The following is a 15,263-nucleotide window of genomic DNA, read 5'->3' as shown; positions in this document are numbered from 1 at the left end:
GATATTAGGGAATATGGGTGAACCTCGCTTGGATTTTTAGGAGAAACGTTGGACTGTTTGGCCGAATCATGGAAAGTAAAATTTTATCAAGAAATAATAATCAAAATTTACAAATATATGCTGAAAGTAAACATTTGAACATCTCAGTAACATTAGCATTATGTATTATTATCATCCCATAAATCTCCGGTCAACCACTAATGGACGGTGCACATTTTTTTGTTTAGTATTTTTACTAAATTAAATGTAAAAATCTGTCTACAAAAATGACAGAATGTGTTTGTTTCAAATCAGCAAATTGTATTCATATTCTTAAACTTTCATACATACGCATGCATAATAATTATTATAATATTGTTATAATTATTATCAACGACTCCATTTTCTAACTATCGAGAGTCATTGATGAAACAACATACAGGTCAAACACAGTTCAACCTAATTCATTTCAAACGTGAAACAACGAATCATGTTGTTTGTAAATAACGACGGTGTGTTTTACATGAAAACAGCGAGAGATATGAATCCAGGCCTTATTTTTAGCATTAATAACTGTTGCATCACGTGAACACATCATATTAAGAGCATAAAACACAGACTCCGGCTCTCATCGAGCATTCATCCCATGCGCAGGTTTTTTATGTTGTTACTGTTAGCTCGACTGGCTAAACTGAGCTCGGTATCAACACACTGGATCTTCAAGGACGCCACTCGTTATATAGACCCTCTATGCACCATAAAACCCATATTTTTTTTGCTGTTACAGAATGTTACAAAGTTACATGCGGCCTTTATGACGTCAGCAGCGCTGAAGTTTTATGGTCAGCATCCTGATAATACTAAGTTACAGTGTGATAGTGATACTCACTGCTACATTCTTCATCCGCGCATCGCTTCAGGTCGGAGAAGCGCCGGTCCGCGTTGCTTGTGTGAAAACAAACGCAAAGAACGAGCGTAAAAACATAATAAAAATGTGTGTTTCGTGCAGCCATGCTGGCAGCTGTTGATCTGCCGACACGTCAGCAGATCCGAGACGGGCTTGAGCTGCTTGAGTTCAGCGAGGAGGAGAAAAGACTGGAGTCATGTTTCACACACACAGCGCTTAAAGAGATAGCAGCACCAAAACAACAGAGACCCTGGGCGCTGGTCACGTGTGTCTTCATGCGGAGGAGTCTTTACTGGGGAGGTTCTGTATAAAAGCTGTCTTTATAATGTTTATTTTGCCTTTTACTATATTTATTATTATTTATTATTAGTATAGCCTAATTATTACTACTATTTTATTTAGTATTATTTATCGTATATATTTCCTAATAAACAATGTGTGAAACAATGATTTCTTTGATGACAGCTTCTTTTTATAGCTCAAAAATGCAGATAGATAGATAGATAGATAGATAGATAGATAGATAGATAGATAGATAGATAGATAGATAGATAGATAGATAGATAGATAGATAGATAGATAGATAGATAGATAGATAGATAGATAGATAGATAGATAGATAGATAGATGTCTTCATGCAGAGGAGTCTTTACTGTGGAGTCTCATTCATTCTGCCTGCTGTTATGCACAATAAAAGCTTACTTTGTCATGTTTATTTAGTCTTTTACTATATTTAGTATTATTATTTAGTATTATTTTTAGTATATTTGGTATTTCATAATAAATAATGTGTGGGGAAAGAGACATCACAACTAAGTGATTTCTTTGATGACAGCTTTTTTAACAGCTCAATAATACATAAAAAAATAGAGAGATAGATAGATAGATAGATAGATAGATAGATAGATAGATAGATAGATAGATAGATAGATAGATAGATAGATAGATAGATAGATAGATAGATAGATAGATAGATAGATAGATAGATAGAGACTTTCCATCCTCTTCAGAACCAGAGATAGATAAATAGGCCTGGATTTTTATTAAACTTAGTAAGACAGTTTATTAATTAAAATCTGGATTAGATAAGTCAAAACGCATTATAATTTTCAGATAAATTCCATTTTAAAGTTAAGATATTAAGCCAGGTTTAAGTGTAGTATGAAGAGTATAGATCATAAATACAGATAAATATATATAATAGGTTTGTCACTTTCCTTACTGCGCGCCCCTGTTCTGCACGCGCATCTCCAGCACGCGCATAGTTACTTCTGTCTTCCACAGAAATCCGCGCACTCGTGTAATTTAAAAATTAACCGTCATTTCGTTTTGCTGACTGACTGACATTAGTTTCTCGACTTCTTTATAGAATAATTCCTTATAATTAATATAAGAGAGTAAATTGTGTCATTTCAGAGAGACGTGACACATAGCCTATAATTGAAGAGAACATAAAGTTAACCGAGAAGTTTTTGTTTAACTTACTGACCAAAAGAGCTCGTCCCGCTAATTCAGTGGTAAGAAACAATAATGTTAACGTTAGTTATGCTATAGTTAGTCACATAATTGTAATTCATTTTTTGATGTTCTAGGCTCGTTTTTAATGTTAATTATATATTTAAATTCCCGTATTGTCTTTAATCCTTCATAGGACGGTTAAGTACTGCATATTGACGTCCATTCATTCGTTTTCAATGCCGCTTATACCATAGGATGCGGGAGAATATGTAAAATAAAAATAAATAAATAAAAACCTTCTGCAAACCTGAAAAAAACTAGTCTATTTCCGTAAAGAAAAATTTCCTAGCTCACCAAAAACAAATGTTGCAACGTTCTGGGAACCCAAAACTAACGATAGATACTCAGTAGCCTACAAGGCACAAATAATATTCTCCAATTAAGACGGAAGGACCAATCTTTATTTTACTTGGCAAAACTAAACTGTTTTCACATAACGTTACCGGTAATTTAGAATGCGCAACTTATCTAATAATCGATTAACCAGCCTGCGCGTTCTCGGTGTTATTGTCCGCCCGTACGGCAGGTGGCGCTGTCAGCCGGTCACGCGCACCGCTTGGTTTGATGAGGAACTGTTTTCGTTCACACGTCCATGTGTTAGGTTGAAAATGTATAATTGATTTTATTGACGCAGTCTGCGTAATTCTCTCAAGAGGAAAGCAAGTCTTCGTAAAGCAGTGAGCCATGGATGATATAGAGGCTGATTTTCTAGAGGATGAATGGACACATCGGGAACTGCTTAAATCGCCCGTTAACCTCCAAGAGTGGACGGACGACAAAGGTAATGTTCCGATGATATCATATATTAACTTGTTGTTTATGTTGTAAAGTGTTACATCAAATTGGATATCAAAACGAAGTCAGGTTTCACTGCAGAGCAAAGTGCAACACCAGATCTGGGGACCGAGAATGACTCAAACACAGAAGTGCAGTTCACTCAAAGTCAGCTTTACTGTGCCATAGTTTATATAGCAAGTCTAGGGTGTTGCTGAAACCAACAAATAGAAGAGCAAGTCAATATAGAAAAGAAAGGAGAGCAATTATACCATATGCATTGTTGTTCCTAATGGATAATAACTAGCATGTCTTATGAGTGTGTAACAAACATGGTGTATAAGAAATGATTAGACAGAAAAGGAGATGCAAACATATTTATCCTAACAAAGTAATTTCAATTCTACATTTGTTTTCATGTTTAGGAATTCCCACAGAGATCTACTTCCTCAAGTCGAACAGAAAGTGTCTGAAGCGGATCAGAGATGCGATGCTGCTTCATAACTGGCAGGAGGCTGCGGTTTATTACAACTCTTACATTCAGGCACTGGAGGCCAGGAATAGCATTAAAGTGCATCCCACAGCTTCTGAGGTACAACAGCCCTTTAAACTCTGTCAAGTCGACTTATGAGCTGCTTAGAGACATGTTATGAAATCAATATTAAAATGTTTAATTCAGTTTTCTTGCATTGAAGAAACATAGCATATGCATTAACGTTATCTCTATTGTGACACTGGTCATTGCATTTGTAGCCTGTCACTTAAAGATGCTTATAAGCAACAAACAGATTTAATCAATTCACTAAATCACCATCGGCATATAATGCAACAAAGATTGTATTTTGACAACGATTTGACATTGAATATCCATCCATATTATGTGCTTGCAAAGTCAAGACAAGTGGGTTGTTACCAGGTCTTGTTCAGTATTATTTATTACATGCATTGTATAAGGATTAACATTGTTTTGCAAGTATTTTGGATGTGTACTTGCTTTTTCAGGCCATGCATTTTTTTATCATAAAACCATGAAATCATCTTCGGCATGACTTATTTGTATTTTCCTGTGGGATCCTCCTATTTTGTTTTTGTTGCTCTCGTGTGTGTGTTTGCTACTGTACGGATGTTGTGTTTCTCTGCTGACTGCATAATTCTGTTCATCAGATCACATGGAGAATAGGCACAGAAATTCTGCGTCATCTCCCTAACGCCACCGCTGAAGATTTCAACGCTGTAAATGAACAATTGAAAAACAATGGAGTCAAAAATTTCTCTACGGTATGCTTTGCATCGCATCACAATGACATCACGGTTTTCTACAGAGCGGCTATATATATTTATATATATAAATGAATATCTTTTTTACAACAAAGAAACATCACTAAACTTAAGCTGGACTGTGACTTTGTTGCATTATTTTCCTGTTATCTCTGTAAAGCTGCTTCGAAACAATCTGTATTGTTAAAAGCGCTATATAAATAAAGCTGACTTGACATTAAGAAGCCCAAACCTCCCCTTTACAACATTTACACTGCATTCAAGGCATGCATTTTAATCAGTATGTCATGTGAATGTTGTAGATCTGTTTGGAGCATTGCTTTCATCTCCTACTGAACGGGCAGATGGAAGAAGCCAAGCGGCAGCTGTCCGTCGGAGAGAGCTGGAGATACGGCAACTTCTCGATTGCTCAGGGTGACACCAAAAAACTCATCCGTGCGTACAGCGGTTTCCTAGATTACTTGAACTGGTGTGAGAAGAAGTCTTCTACAGCTGGATCCGGTAGGAAGATATTTGAGTTATGTTGAACAGTTAACTGACAATGTAAAATGGGTCTTCCAAACATCTATATTAAAGGATGGAACACAGTTTCCCGCACAACGACGTAACTCGCCGCCTAACTACCATAGTACGATGCATGGTTGAAGAAATCAACTAGATCGTCACGACTGTTTCTCGAAATCATATCGGCGAAAATTGTTCGTTCAACCACATTGGTTAAAGTTGCTCTAAGCGATTTTTTTTTTTTGGCCAAAAATGTTTTTGTCACATGCAGCAGACATCTCCTCACTATCTGTCCCCTGAACACACTGTAAAGAAACGCGGTCTCTGTAGACAGCCCAGGCTCCACAAACGGCAAGAAAAACAAACTGGCCCAGCCTGGACCACGAAACATAACAGTGTTCCAGCCAATAACCGACAAGAAAGATTTGCCTCCGATTTGTTTGACAATACTTCGAACATCAACAAGAAGTGACTTCACCCAGCATTGCTTAGAGCACCTTTAATGATGTCTCGCAGGAGTGGAGTTATAACCTCTTTTAATGAATCTGTTTGAGATTGAATTAATGCTAGATGTTTTAATATAAATTACAGACATGGAATCTGAGGACTATTTCTCAGTTATTTTGCTTTATTTCCGGATCCTATCATAGCCTCGTTCTTGTGTACATGAGCACTCTTCAAAAACGGTGCTTTAAATCTCTTTACAGATTAAAAGATGTAAATGACATTAGTATGTATTAATAAAAGACACAGGATGTACTGAGTGTCAGCTTGCTTATTTTGCTCAAGATAAGGATTTGAGTCCTTAAATGCAAACAGGAAACTCTGCTTCTAACCACAGGTCGATGCTGTCGTTCCAAACACACAACTTTTGCGATGCTTTTTGTGAATGTTCGTTGGAACGATGGTTTTGGGAAACTAGGGGTGTGCCATACACAGTCCACGATTACATCGGTATCCATTTTTACATGATAAAAAAAATAGTCATATCGCACAGGGCTTGAATTTCGGTGCGGGTATTGCGCATATTTTTTATCATTCCCGCAGGTCTCCCATTTATAATGCGGGAAATTCCCGCAAACATTGATTCACTTTAGCATGTAGGTTCAGGTTGTATTAGTAAATTAATCCACGCAGATTACAAAATCAAATCAGTCATTTTAAAACTGTCTGCGAGACGCAATTACACAAACAGCGTGAGTGATTCAGCGGCGCTGCGTCTTCTATCTCGCGTCTCTCAAAATGGGTTGCACAATGCAATCGTTAAGCGCGCAGCAGGCGGCGGAAATTAACTCGCATTTCGGGAGTCGATCGGGCCAGCATTGCATCACGAGTAACTAAAGTTTACCATTTGCACGTCTTTTCAAGTCTCACCAGTTTAAACAGTCACGCGATTTTAAACTCTTCGGTACTTGCGCGCTGTCTGAGAGATGCTATTTTCTCTGCACACATACATGGAGTAAAGCCGCCTCACACACAGCTCGCGGGTAACAAAAGTTATTTTTCGTGGATTATAAATCGCTTTAACAGTCAAAAACATAAGAAAATGGTGTCAATTTCGGTCTTGGAGAGTATCCTCTAGTCTAAACACAGTCGGTCAAGTCGGATTCCCCCCCCATTTTCCAAAATGAAATTCAGGCCCTGTCGCAATATTAATGATATAGATTACCGCTAAAGGTGGAAACACAACAAACTTGTTTCACCACTTGATGCAAAAACACACCGTTGAGTACAACCATGCTATGAAGGTACGCTAGGAGATGCTAGCACAGGGCTAGGATTTGCTGCTCAAGAAACGTTTCTGATTATTATTGTTTAAAGCGGTTGTGCTGCTTCATATTTTTGTGGAAACCTTTTTATTTTTCAGGATCTTTTGATGAATAGAAAGTTCAAAAGAACAGCATTACAACAAATGTCTTCACTGTCACTTTTAATCAGTTCAATGCATTTTTGTCCATGTTTCTGGTATCAGATGAGGCGAGCCGTAACCATGAGATGCACAGCTACTTCAGATATGCTTCTGTGACCCTGAAGGACATCATCAGTCAGCCTGGAGTCTGGGACCCTTTTGTGTTGAGTTACATTAATGTGAGACACTATCTTACCTTGTGCAATTTGATGATTTTCTGTTTAAAGGGTTTGTTTAGACCAAAATTACAATTATTTCATCATTTACTCAAACTTGTAATGAACACACAAACAGATTTGTTTTAAGAATTTTCACACAGCTTTATACAATCAAATAAGCTTCAAAAAAGGTCAAAATGCATTATAAAATAATTACTATATCCCAAGTCTTCTGAGGTCAAATGAGGTATTTGTGTGCGAAACAGACTGAAATAAGTCATTTTAATTTAATATTCATGCACAAATGAGATTTTGTGAGTGCTCAACGGCTTACATTTCAGTCTATTGGACACACAGCTATTATATTATTTAGAAGATTTAGAATATAATGCACAAGTCTAATGTTGTCTATATGTATCATCCGCTGCAGATGCTGGAGTTTTACAACGATGAGGACGGCGCTCTGCAGATTCTGGAGAATTACGCTTACAACAAGGATTTCCCAATCAATCCCAATGCTCATGTGTACCTGTACCAGTTCCTCAAGAGACACAATGCTCCAGATGACAGACTCATCGGTGCTTTAAGGGTATGAAATGGTTCTGCCAATCAGATATAAAGTTTATAAAGTTTCTGATTAAAATTATTAATTTATTCTGGTTTCTGTTGCTCAGGTTCTGCGTTCTTTTGCCCCGAGTCATGAGCTGATGCTGGACCTCTGCTCTCTCCTGCTGGGCACCAGTACGTATGAAAACTAGACATTTCTGATTGGTTTTTAGTAGGGGTGACCCCGAATAGTCGAAGATCTAACCTAACTAACTATTTGTGGCTTGTGTTTTGAATATATGTTCCCCTGCACATTTTGCGCACATTTGCTCATCTTGTGTCTTGATTCTGATTTATTTCGTTTTGTATTTTTATTTATTAGAAAGATATATTCTGTTCTAATTTAATTTAGTAAATTAATTGTTTATTTTTTCGGTGCATCGATGTTGTGCTGTACTTAGAGCCTGCTCGCACAGGTAATTTAATTTGATTTGCATGTGAAATGCAAATCCTGTCTGCAGTGTGGCCTTTCTGGAGTTATTTATGGTATTTCTTAGTTTTATTGGATCCAAAATGTTTTATACATTTTCTTCTATATCTTTGTGTGATTTTCTGTACATCGCGGCTTTGAAATGTTAAAGCCCCGCCCCCAGCCCCACCCCCATATACATGATTCGACCATTAGTCGACTATAGGCAAGACTTGACGATTCTGATTCGACTATGAAAATCCATAGTCGGGGACACCCCTAGTTTTTAGCATTTTGCTGTGTGGTTATAAAGATGTTCTGGGTTGCTCGTGTTCATCCTCCACTGTAAGTCTGTTGGGTTTATTTGTTAGATTCATCACCCACCAGTAACTGAAATGTATAAAGTAAACAGCTTTGATTTAAATCAGTTTCTGCTGCTTCTTCTTTTCAGGTCTCATGAGCGATCTAGAAGAAGCTCTCACCGTTTCAATGGACCTTCTGGAGTTTTCCAGTTGGAAAAATGACATGAGGGCTTGGTCCATTCTTCTGAACATTATAAAGTTACTCAAACGGAAGTAAGTTGCTCTTAATATACTTATAAAAAATAAGTTGTTTCGGGTACAAATTTACTTGTAATGAGTTCACCCAGCACGGTCTGTAACTAAGCGAATATTTAATTACTACAATAGTAATTTCTCACTGGAAATGACATCAAAAGTGGAAAATATTGGTCAAAGCGTACATTTACACACAAACTGACCACCAACCGCCACTTTCAGGCACAATCTTAATTGCTTTAGCTGAACTGTCACCGAATGGAAAGCACAGATTTGTGGGATATCAAAGGCAGAGAAGGATTCATCTGTGCTGCCTTCAGAAATTGATCAGATGAAGGGATCTCAGGAGGTGAAGCCTCCGAAGGCAGCGTTTATCAGTTTTTGGGTGCAGCCATTGAGTCAATCATTCGATTCGTTCAAACGGATGATTCATTCATAAATTAAGTAAATGGTTCTCTTTATGAATGAGTCAGCCCCGGGGTGGGTAATCGGGAGAATTCCCGGTGGGCTGCTTCACTTTTGGGCCGGTTGAGGATTTTTTATTATTTTTTTTTTTTTTTCACATTTGTCACGTTAGTTACATTAGGCTACACACGTTCTGCATTCTGACACCGCAGCGCGCAGCCTCTGCATGGGTTGTACCATGTGAGGGAGTTCACCCCTCCCCTCCTATAGAGTTGGTTGGGTCCATAGCCCGTCTTTTCCAAAACGTTTTCTCAGGTAGGCTACCGCGGCACCGCCTACCGATAGCCTACCGTAACGGTACGAGTCAGGGAGGATGGATGGGAGGAAGAGGCCAGGAGGTAGGGAAGCTTGTTTCCGCCACAGAATAAAACATTTTAAAAGATAATTGCAACTTTTTTTCTCACAATTGAGAGTTTACATCTCACAATTCTGACTTTATTTCTCAGAATTGCGTGAAATAAAGTTGCAATTGCGTGAAATAAAAGTCGCGATTGCGTGTTATAAAGTCAGAATTGCAAGATATAAAGTCAGAATTGCGTGAAATAGTCGCAATTGCTTCTTATAAAGTCTAAGTGAATTATTATTTAACCTTTACATTATTTGTTGAACCATGCTACTAATACAAACTACACAATAGTAAGCGCTGAACTGTTGCTTCATTTATCCAATTTGGAAAAAGTGATAATTTGGAATTCCATCGTGGAAAAAGTGGGCCGGTCTTGGGCCTGAAACTCCCGGGCTGAAAAGTAGTCCCACTCCGGCCCTGGAATGAGTCATTGAATCATTGGTTCACCCGATTGATTCGCTCAACTTATCTGATTTATTCCGACATTAAACGCCGCTGTATGTTGCTATGAGACACACAACACAAGCCTTTTGTTCTGGCTTCAGGTCATTTTTTGTTGTCAAAATTGAGAAAAAACAGACACAATATTATACATAATTTAATAATAATTTATTGAACTGTTGTGTAAAATCTAGATAACATTGGCACCTGCTATTCGGGACAAAAACGGCACTCGTGAGATTTTGCATTCGTTATTTGTGTGATATTGTTTAACTATATCATATGATAGAAATATGAGACCAGAAAACTCATACAGGAGCATTTTTGCTCTAATATCTTGTATTTTAGGGTCATTCTAACTGTATTCTATAGGCTTCATCACGCAGTGAGTTTTTGCTCTGCTTCATGTTCGTCAATCAGCTGTATGAAATGTAAGGTGAACTACGTTGGGGCGTAAAATTTTAATTTTAACGTATTATTTTTTTCCTGTAATTAATTATATGAGCATGTTAAATTGACAGCCCTAATTTATATATATCATATAACACACTACTAACTAACTCAACCAAGCCCCGCCCCTTTATTCTGGGTGTGAATTATTTAAATGTGGAATATTGTGGCGTGTTCGTTCCCAGGAGAAACTCAAGACTACAATGGAGGCGTTTCAGGGAGTTCAGAAACACTGACACTGATATAGAGAATAACTTTGTGCTCAAACTGCAACATATTGAAAGATGAACATGTGAAAAGCATCATCCTCTCTAATGTTTCTTCTGATGTTGATTTGTACTCATTTAGAAAGCGCAAGAAGATTGTATTGAAGGAATGGGAGGCCAGGCGATCACTGTGGTTCTCCATTCACTTCAGAATCCATTTCGCCAGGATAGACATGGTGGAGAACGCCAATCTTCTGCTGATCAAGGATAACGTTTTAAAGGTTCTAGGTGAACACTGTAAGTACATGATTATCTTTTTCCAGATGAAATGATCAAGTTTCCATTCAGTGTCCTCAGTAGAACCAGAACAGAAACCTTTGGGTCTCAGTTTATGTGTGGAATCTGTAGTGTGTGTTCAGACCATTCCTGACACATTTAATTAGTTCCTGAACATTTTGTTTTCTGTTCACAGTTTTAGAATACAGAAGATACGTTGCAAGCTTAAAGATATTAGCTGAAAGTAAAACAAATACATGCCCATTCAGGAGGAGCAAGAGTTTGTCTAATAAAAGAAAGCAGGAGAAGAAAAGGATGGAGAAGATGGAGATGATGAAAAGGATGAAGATGATGGAGAAAGAAGTGAAAAGGTTGGAGAAGAAAAAGATGGAGAAGGAGAAGAAAAGGTTGGAGAAGAAAAAGATGGAGAAGGAGAAGAAAAGGTTGGAGAAGGAGGAAAAGATGAAGGAGAAGAAAAAGATGGAGAAGGAGAAGAAAAGGTTGGAGAAGGAGGAAAAGATGAAGGAGAAGAAAAAGATGGAGAAGGAGAAGAAAAGGTTGGAGAAGGAGGAAAAGATGAAGGAGAAGAAAAAGATGGAGAAGAAGAAGAAAAGGTTGGAGAAGGAGGAAAAGATGAAGGAGAAGAAAAAGATGGAGAAGAAGAAGAAAAGGTTGGAGAAGGAAAAGATGGAGAAGAAAAAGATGAAGAAAAAAAAGATGGTGAAGGAAAAGTTGGAGACGGAAGAGGAAGATGTAGAAAAAAAGATGAAAAAGAAGACTAAGAAGTCTAAATACATTTTATAATAAACATGTAAAATTCTAGATTTGTACCAGACAGCGTTTCAGTTGTCCATGTATGACTCAAGACTCCTTTATATACTGTGAATCTGCTCATGTTGAGCTTCACGTTGAATTACAGTTTTTCTCATTCACTTTGGTGCATTTCTCTAGTCATTCTTAATATTTGCAAATGAAAGACTGTGTATTTTCAGTTAACTTAAAGGACAAGTTCGGTATTTTACACTTAAAGCCCTGTTTTCAGATCGTTTCTGATGAAATAGAACAGTTAAGATTGAAATTTGGACACATCTTGACCGCTCTATTTCATCAGAAACGATCTGAAAACAGGGCTTTAAGTGTAAAATACCGAACTTGTCCTTTAAGTCAGATGCATTTACATTGTTACTGTGCCTCAGATGTAATCAACTCTGTGTCTGTAAAGGTGTGAGCCAAATGGCCCATACAGATGTATGGCCCATAGAAACTGAATGGTGTGAATGACAAAGAAACAGCATTGCTCAGAGTAGACTGCAGGGTAGATCGATCTCCTGTGGGAGGCCCTAACAGTTCTCTATTGTTTGTGGCCCATTTGTCTTCATGTAGACTCACAGGCAGAACTTTGGGTTAAGATTGTTGAAGGGCGGCGTGCTAACATCGCTGCTGAAGGACTGCAACACTACAAACCTTCAATAAATTCTTCTCCCCACAAGAACTCTGGTCAAGCTTACTTATTTTGTGTGTTGGAGAAATCTAATACATTGGCGAGCCACCCAAACCACTGCTCAGCCAAATACGGCAAAATCTAACACAAACCAGTAAGTGCATTTCGAAAAACAATTTGTACAAACATTTGCACACAATGGATTACTGGCAAAAGCCAGTAACTCAAAGTCTTAAGTTCATCTTTCAAATTTAAATATTTATGTCAATTAACTTCTCAGTTCCATCAAAATGACAAGTCCTCCTTGTGTCATTATTCACAAACAAGATAGTCAAAATGTTCAGTCATTTTGTCATTATAACGGTGTACTCCGTCAGTATTGCCCGATGCATTTTAAACAAAAAAAAAGTTACATTAGAATCTCACATTATCCCAAATGACCACATATTTTTGTAATTCATCTCGAAACAGATCCCTGTAGAGGGTCTGTAAGAAGACGAGGAAATGCTGTTTAATGGCCCTATAAGGGGAATATGAGTTAGCACACCGTGCTCTGCACACATAGTGATATTCACAAATTAGTGCTGTCAATCGATTACATTTTTTTTTCTGTGATTAATCCCAATTAAAAAGTTTATACATTTTTAATATTGTATAATGTAATAATTTACCAGTTAATCTCCAAATTAACCAAAGCCGATTCGAAAGACCGCTGTTCGCCAGCAGCAGCAGCCATATTTGTTTTCAAGTTGCAGGGAATTCACGCAGTTGCTCTGCCGTCATTATGTTAAAGGGATACTTCACCTCTGGAAAGATGAATGTGTATTTAAAATAGGTAATTTATGTAGAAGAAATGTGAAATTATTTTTGAATCTGGAGCTTTCTAGACTAAGAAAAGCCAGAAAATGTATTTTTGGCTTATGTGGGTGAAAGACAACAACTCCCAGAATGCACTTGCTTCACTGCCCTAGGAGGCCACTCCCAAGCCACACCTACCGGTAAGAGAGCGCAGTTGAAAACAACAAGGCTAGGCTACTAGTGAGTCTCCGTCACGAGTCTGCCCGGGATTTCGAGATCGCCAAAATGTCCGGGATTCGGCTTTTGCATTCTACACTCGCCATTCATTATGTTTACTGTGGCGAGCAGGACGAGACTGAGGGCCGCGGGAGAACGGCGGAGATTACCGATGAGCGTCACCGGTCTCGTATCTCTCACGGAGGAGCAGGAATTTTCTTAGCAATGGTAAAACGCACATCAACCGATCACTTGTTTAGCGTTCATGTAAACACTACAGTCAGAATCACCGATCGGAATGAATTCAGTTAGACTGAAACAAAAGGTGTGCATGTAAACAATGAATGGCGACTGCAGAAAGCAAAAGCCGAATCCTGGACATTTTGAATGATCCCGCCCGCCGGGCAAGTCCGGGAAAAAGAGGATGGTAACCCCTATTTTTTACAGTCTATGGGTAACCCCTAATACTTTCTTTACAGAACAAGAGCCTGCTAGCTTAGCTTCCAAAGAAAGACGGCTGATACTGTGTACATTCTGTGAGTGAGATCCCACCCTGTATGGGCGGGCTGAAAACATGCGGAACAACGCCATCTACTGGCTGTAGTCTTTAGCCTCTGGCCAGAAAATCCTCCGATGACGCAAAATGACGATTTTTGCGTCATCGGAGGATTTTTTCCAGACAAAAAATACATAAATCTCTCCTCTCAGGGGGATATGAGGGGGGAAAGCACGGTAATTCGAAAATACTACAGGTTTTCTACTAATACAAAGCTTAATGCTAAATCCTGAAGTATCCCTTTAAATTCTCAGCAATAAAGAAGATGCAACAAACCAAAAAAGCACTATTGTCGTTAAGTCAAACATTACCTTAGACTAAAAGGCATTGAATCAGTCATTCGGGGTCCACACGCTGGTTATCAATCAATGCGTAACCTTCTTTAAGGAACGCTCACGTCCCCCTCTTCCGAGCCTCTTGAACCAACGGCCATAACTTTGCCCGAGCTTCCCTGTCTTCTTTGGAAAAGTCCTCCTTGAACCGAATATGCATTTCTTTGTATACTCTTGCGTCCTTGGACTTTCTCCACACATCATCACGTACATTTCTCATTCCGAACTGAATGATGATGGGCCTTGGCGTGCCATCACTTCTCTTGATCCCCAAACGGTGAACAACATCCACCGTGTCTCGTAGCCGATCAACAGAGAGCAGAACCACTCTGGTTAAAATCCCAATCACCAATTCTCTTGCATCCTCTCCGTCTTTTTCTTGTAGACCAATCATTCTCAGATTCCATCTTCGTTTGTAGCGAGCTTGTTCCTCGTGGGCTTTCTTGAGAGAGCTGTTCACTATCTGTAATTCGGCGACTTTCTTCTGCAGCACGGAGATTTCTTCCTTGTTCTCAGAGATGGAGCCCTTGTTAACTTCAATATGCTTATCAAAACCTTTCAGCAGCTCGGTCTGCTCATCCACTTTTTTGGTTAACAGTTGTAAGGCACTGAGAATAGCCATACTAGTTTCACCTTCTTCCACGGATCTCAACCTTTTTGGGAGCGGGCTTTCAATCGGCGTGTGCGTAGGATTGGTAGATTTTGAGCTAGCTACATCCATGCCTTCCAAATCACTTTCGTCGCAAGCCTCGTGCAGGGCTAACAGATTATAGTTGTGAACAGACATCTTCACAAAACAAACAAAAAAAAAACCCTTCAGTGCGAGTGATAATTACTCCAAAAGTATTAAAACAATAAATCCAATGAAAATTATGTTTGCTGCATCTTTGAATGTCAAAATCTGGGAACTAAATGACAACTAATATACAGAGCCCGCAAAAGTTAGACCTCTTATTCCGCCATCTTGGATCCTCCGAGAACCGGTACGAACCATAACCTATTGTTTTTGTTTAATGACAAAAATAGAAGCACGTCCTGCTAATTCAGTAGTAAACGAATGCAACGTTATGCTATAGTTAATCACATAATTGTTATTAATTTTTTAATGTTGTAAACCTGAAAAAAAAAACTGTTCTA

General features: G+C 38.4%; 2 protein-coding genes across 5 annotated transcripts in view; one reads left to right on the top strand and one right to left on the bottom strand.

Moving 5' to 3' along the window:
* The window catches only part of mia3 (MIA SH3 domain ER export factor 3), a 30,017-nt gene extending 28,849 nt beyond the window's left edge, over positions 1–1,168 (bottom strand). For all 4 annotated transcript variants that reach the window (XM_081379512.1, XM_081379514.1, XM_081379515.1 and 1 more), the window contains exon 1: positions 869–1,168. In XM_081379512.1, coding sequence (XP_081235638.1) covers positions 869–992 — 124 coding nt within the window. In that variant the 5' untranslated portion in view covers positions 993–1,168. The remainder of the gene's footprint in view (positions 1–868) is intronic.
* Positions 1,169–2,153: 985 nt separating this feature from the next.
* Positions 2,154–12,270, top strand: LOC308698935 (TATA box-binding protein-associated factor RNA polymerase I subunit A-like). Its single transcript, XM_081379425.1, has 10 exons — positions 2,154–3,185; positions 3,604–3,770; positions 4,343–4,456; positions 4,759–4,957; positions 6,933–7,048; positions 7,458–7,616; positions 7,702–7,768; positions 8,494–8,617; positions 10,650–10,804; positions 10,980–12,270. The coding sequence occupies exons 1-10, from the start codon at positions 3,089–3,091 to the stop codon at positions 11,585–11,587; spliced, it is 1,806 nt and encodes a 601-aa protein (XP_081235551.1). The 5' UTR covers positions 2,154–3,088; the 3' UTR covers positions 11,588–12,270.
* The last annotated feature ends 2,993 nt before the right edge of the window (positions 12,271–15,263 follow it).

The sequence above is a fragment of the Scardinius erythrophthalmus genome (assembly GCF_964197995.2).
Source record: "Scardinius erythrophthalmus genome assembly, chromosome: 11".
NCBI classification, from domain to species: domain Eukaryota; kingdom Metazoa; phylum Chordata; class Actinopteri; order Cypriniformes; family Leuciscidae; genus Scardinius; species Scardinius erythrophthalmus.
Note: the sequence above shows the minus strand (reverse complement) of the source record. Positions and strands in the feature narration are given on the sequence as shown.

Bases quoted from the DNA above. Each gene is read 5' to 3' on its own strand.
- LOC308698935 (XM_081379425.1), top strand. From the start codon at position 3,089: ATGGATGATATAGAGGCTGATTTTCTAGAGGATGAATGGACACATCGG. The intron at 7,617-7,701 runs GTATGAAATGGT...TCTGTTGCTCAG, and splicing joins GACTCATCGGTGCTTTAAGG to GTTCTGCGTTCTTTTGCCCC. The intron at 10,805-10,979 runs GTAAGTACATGA...TTCTGTTCACAG, and splicing joins AAAGGTTCTAGGTGAACACT to TTTTAGAATACAGAAGATAC.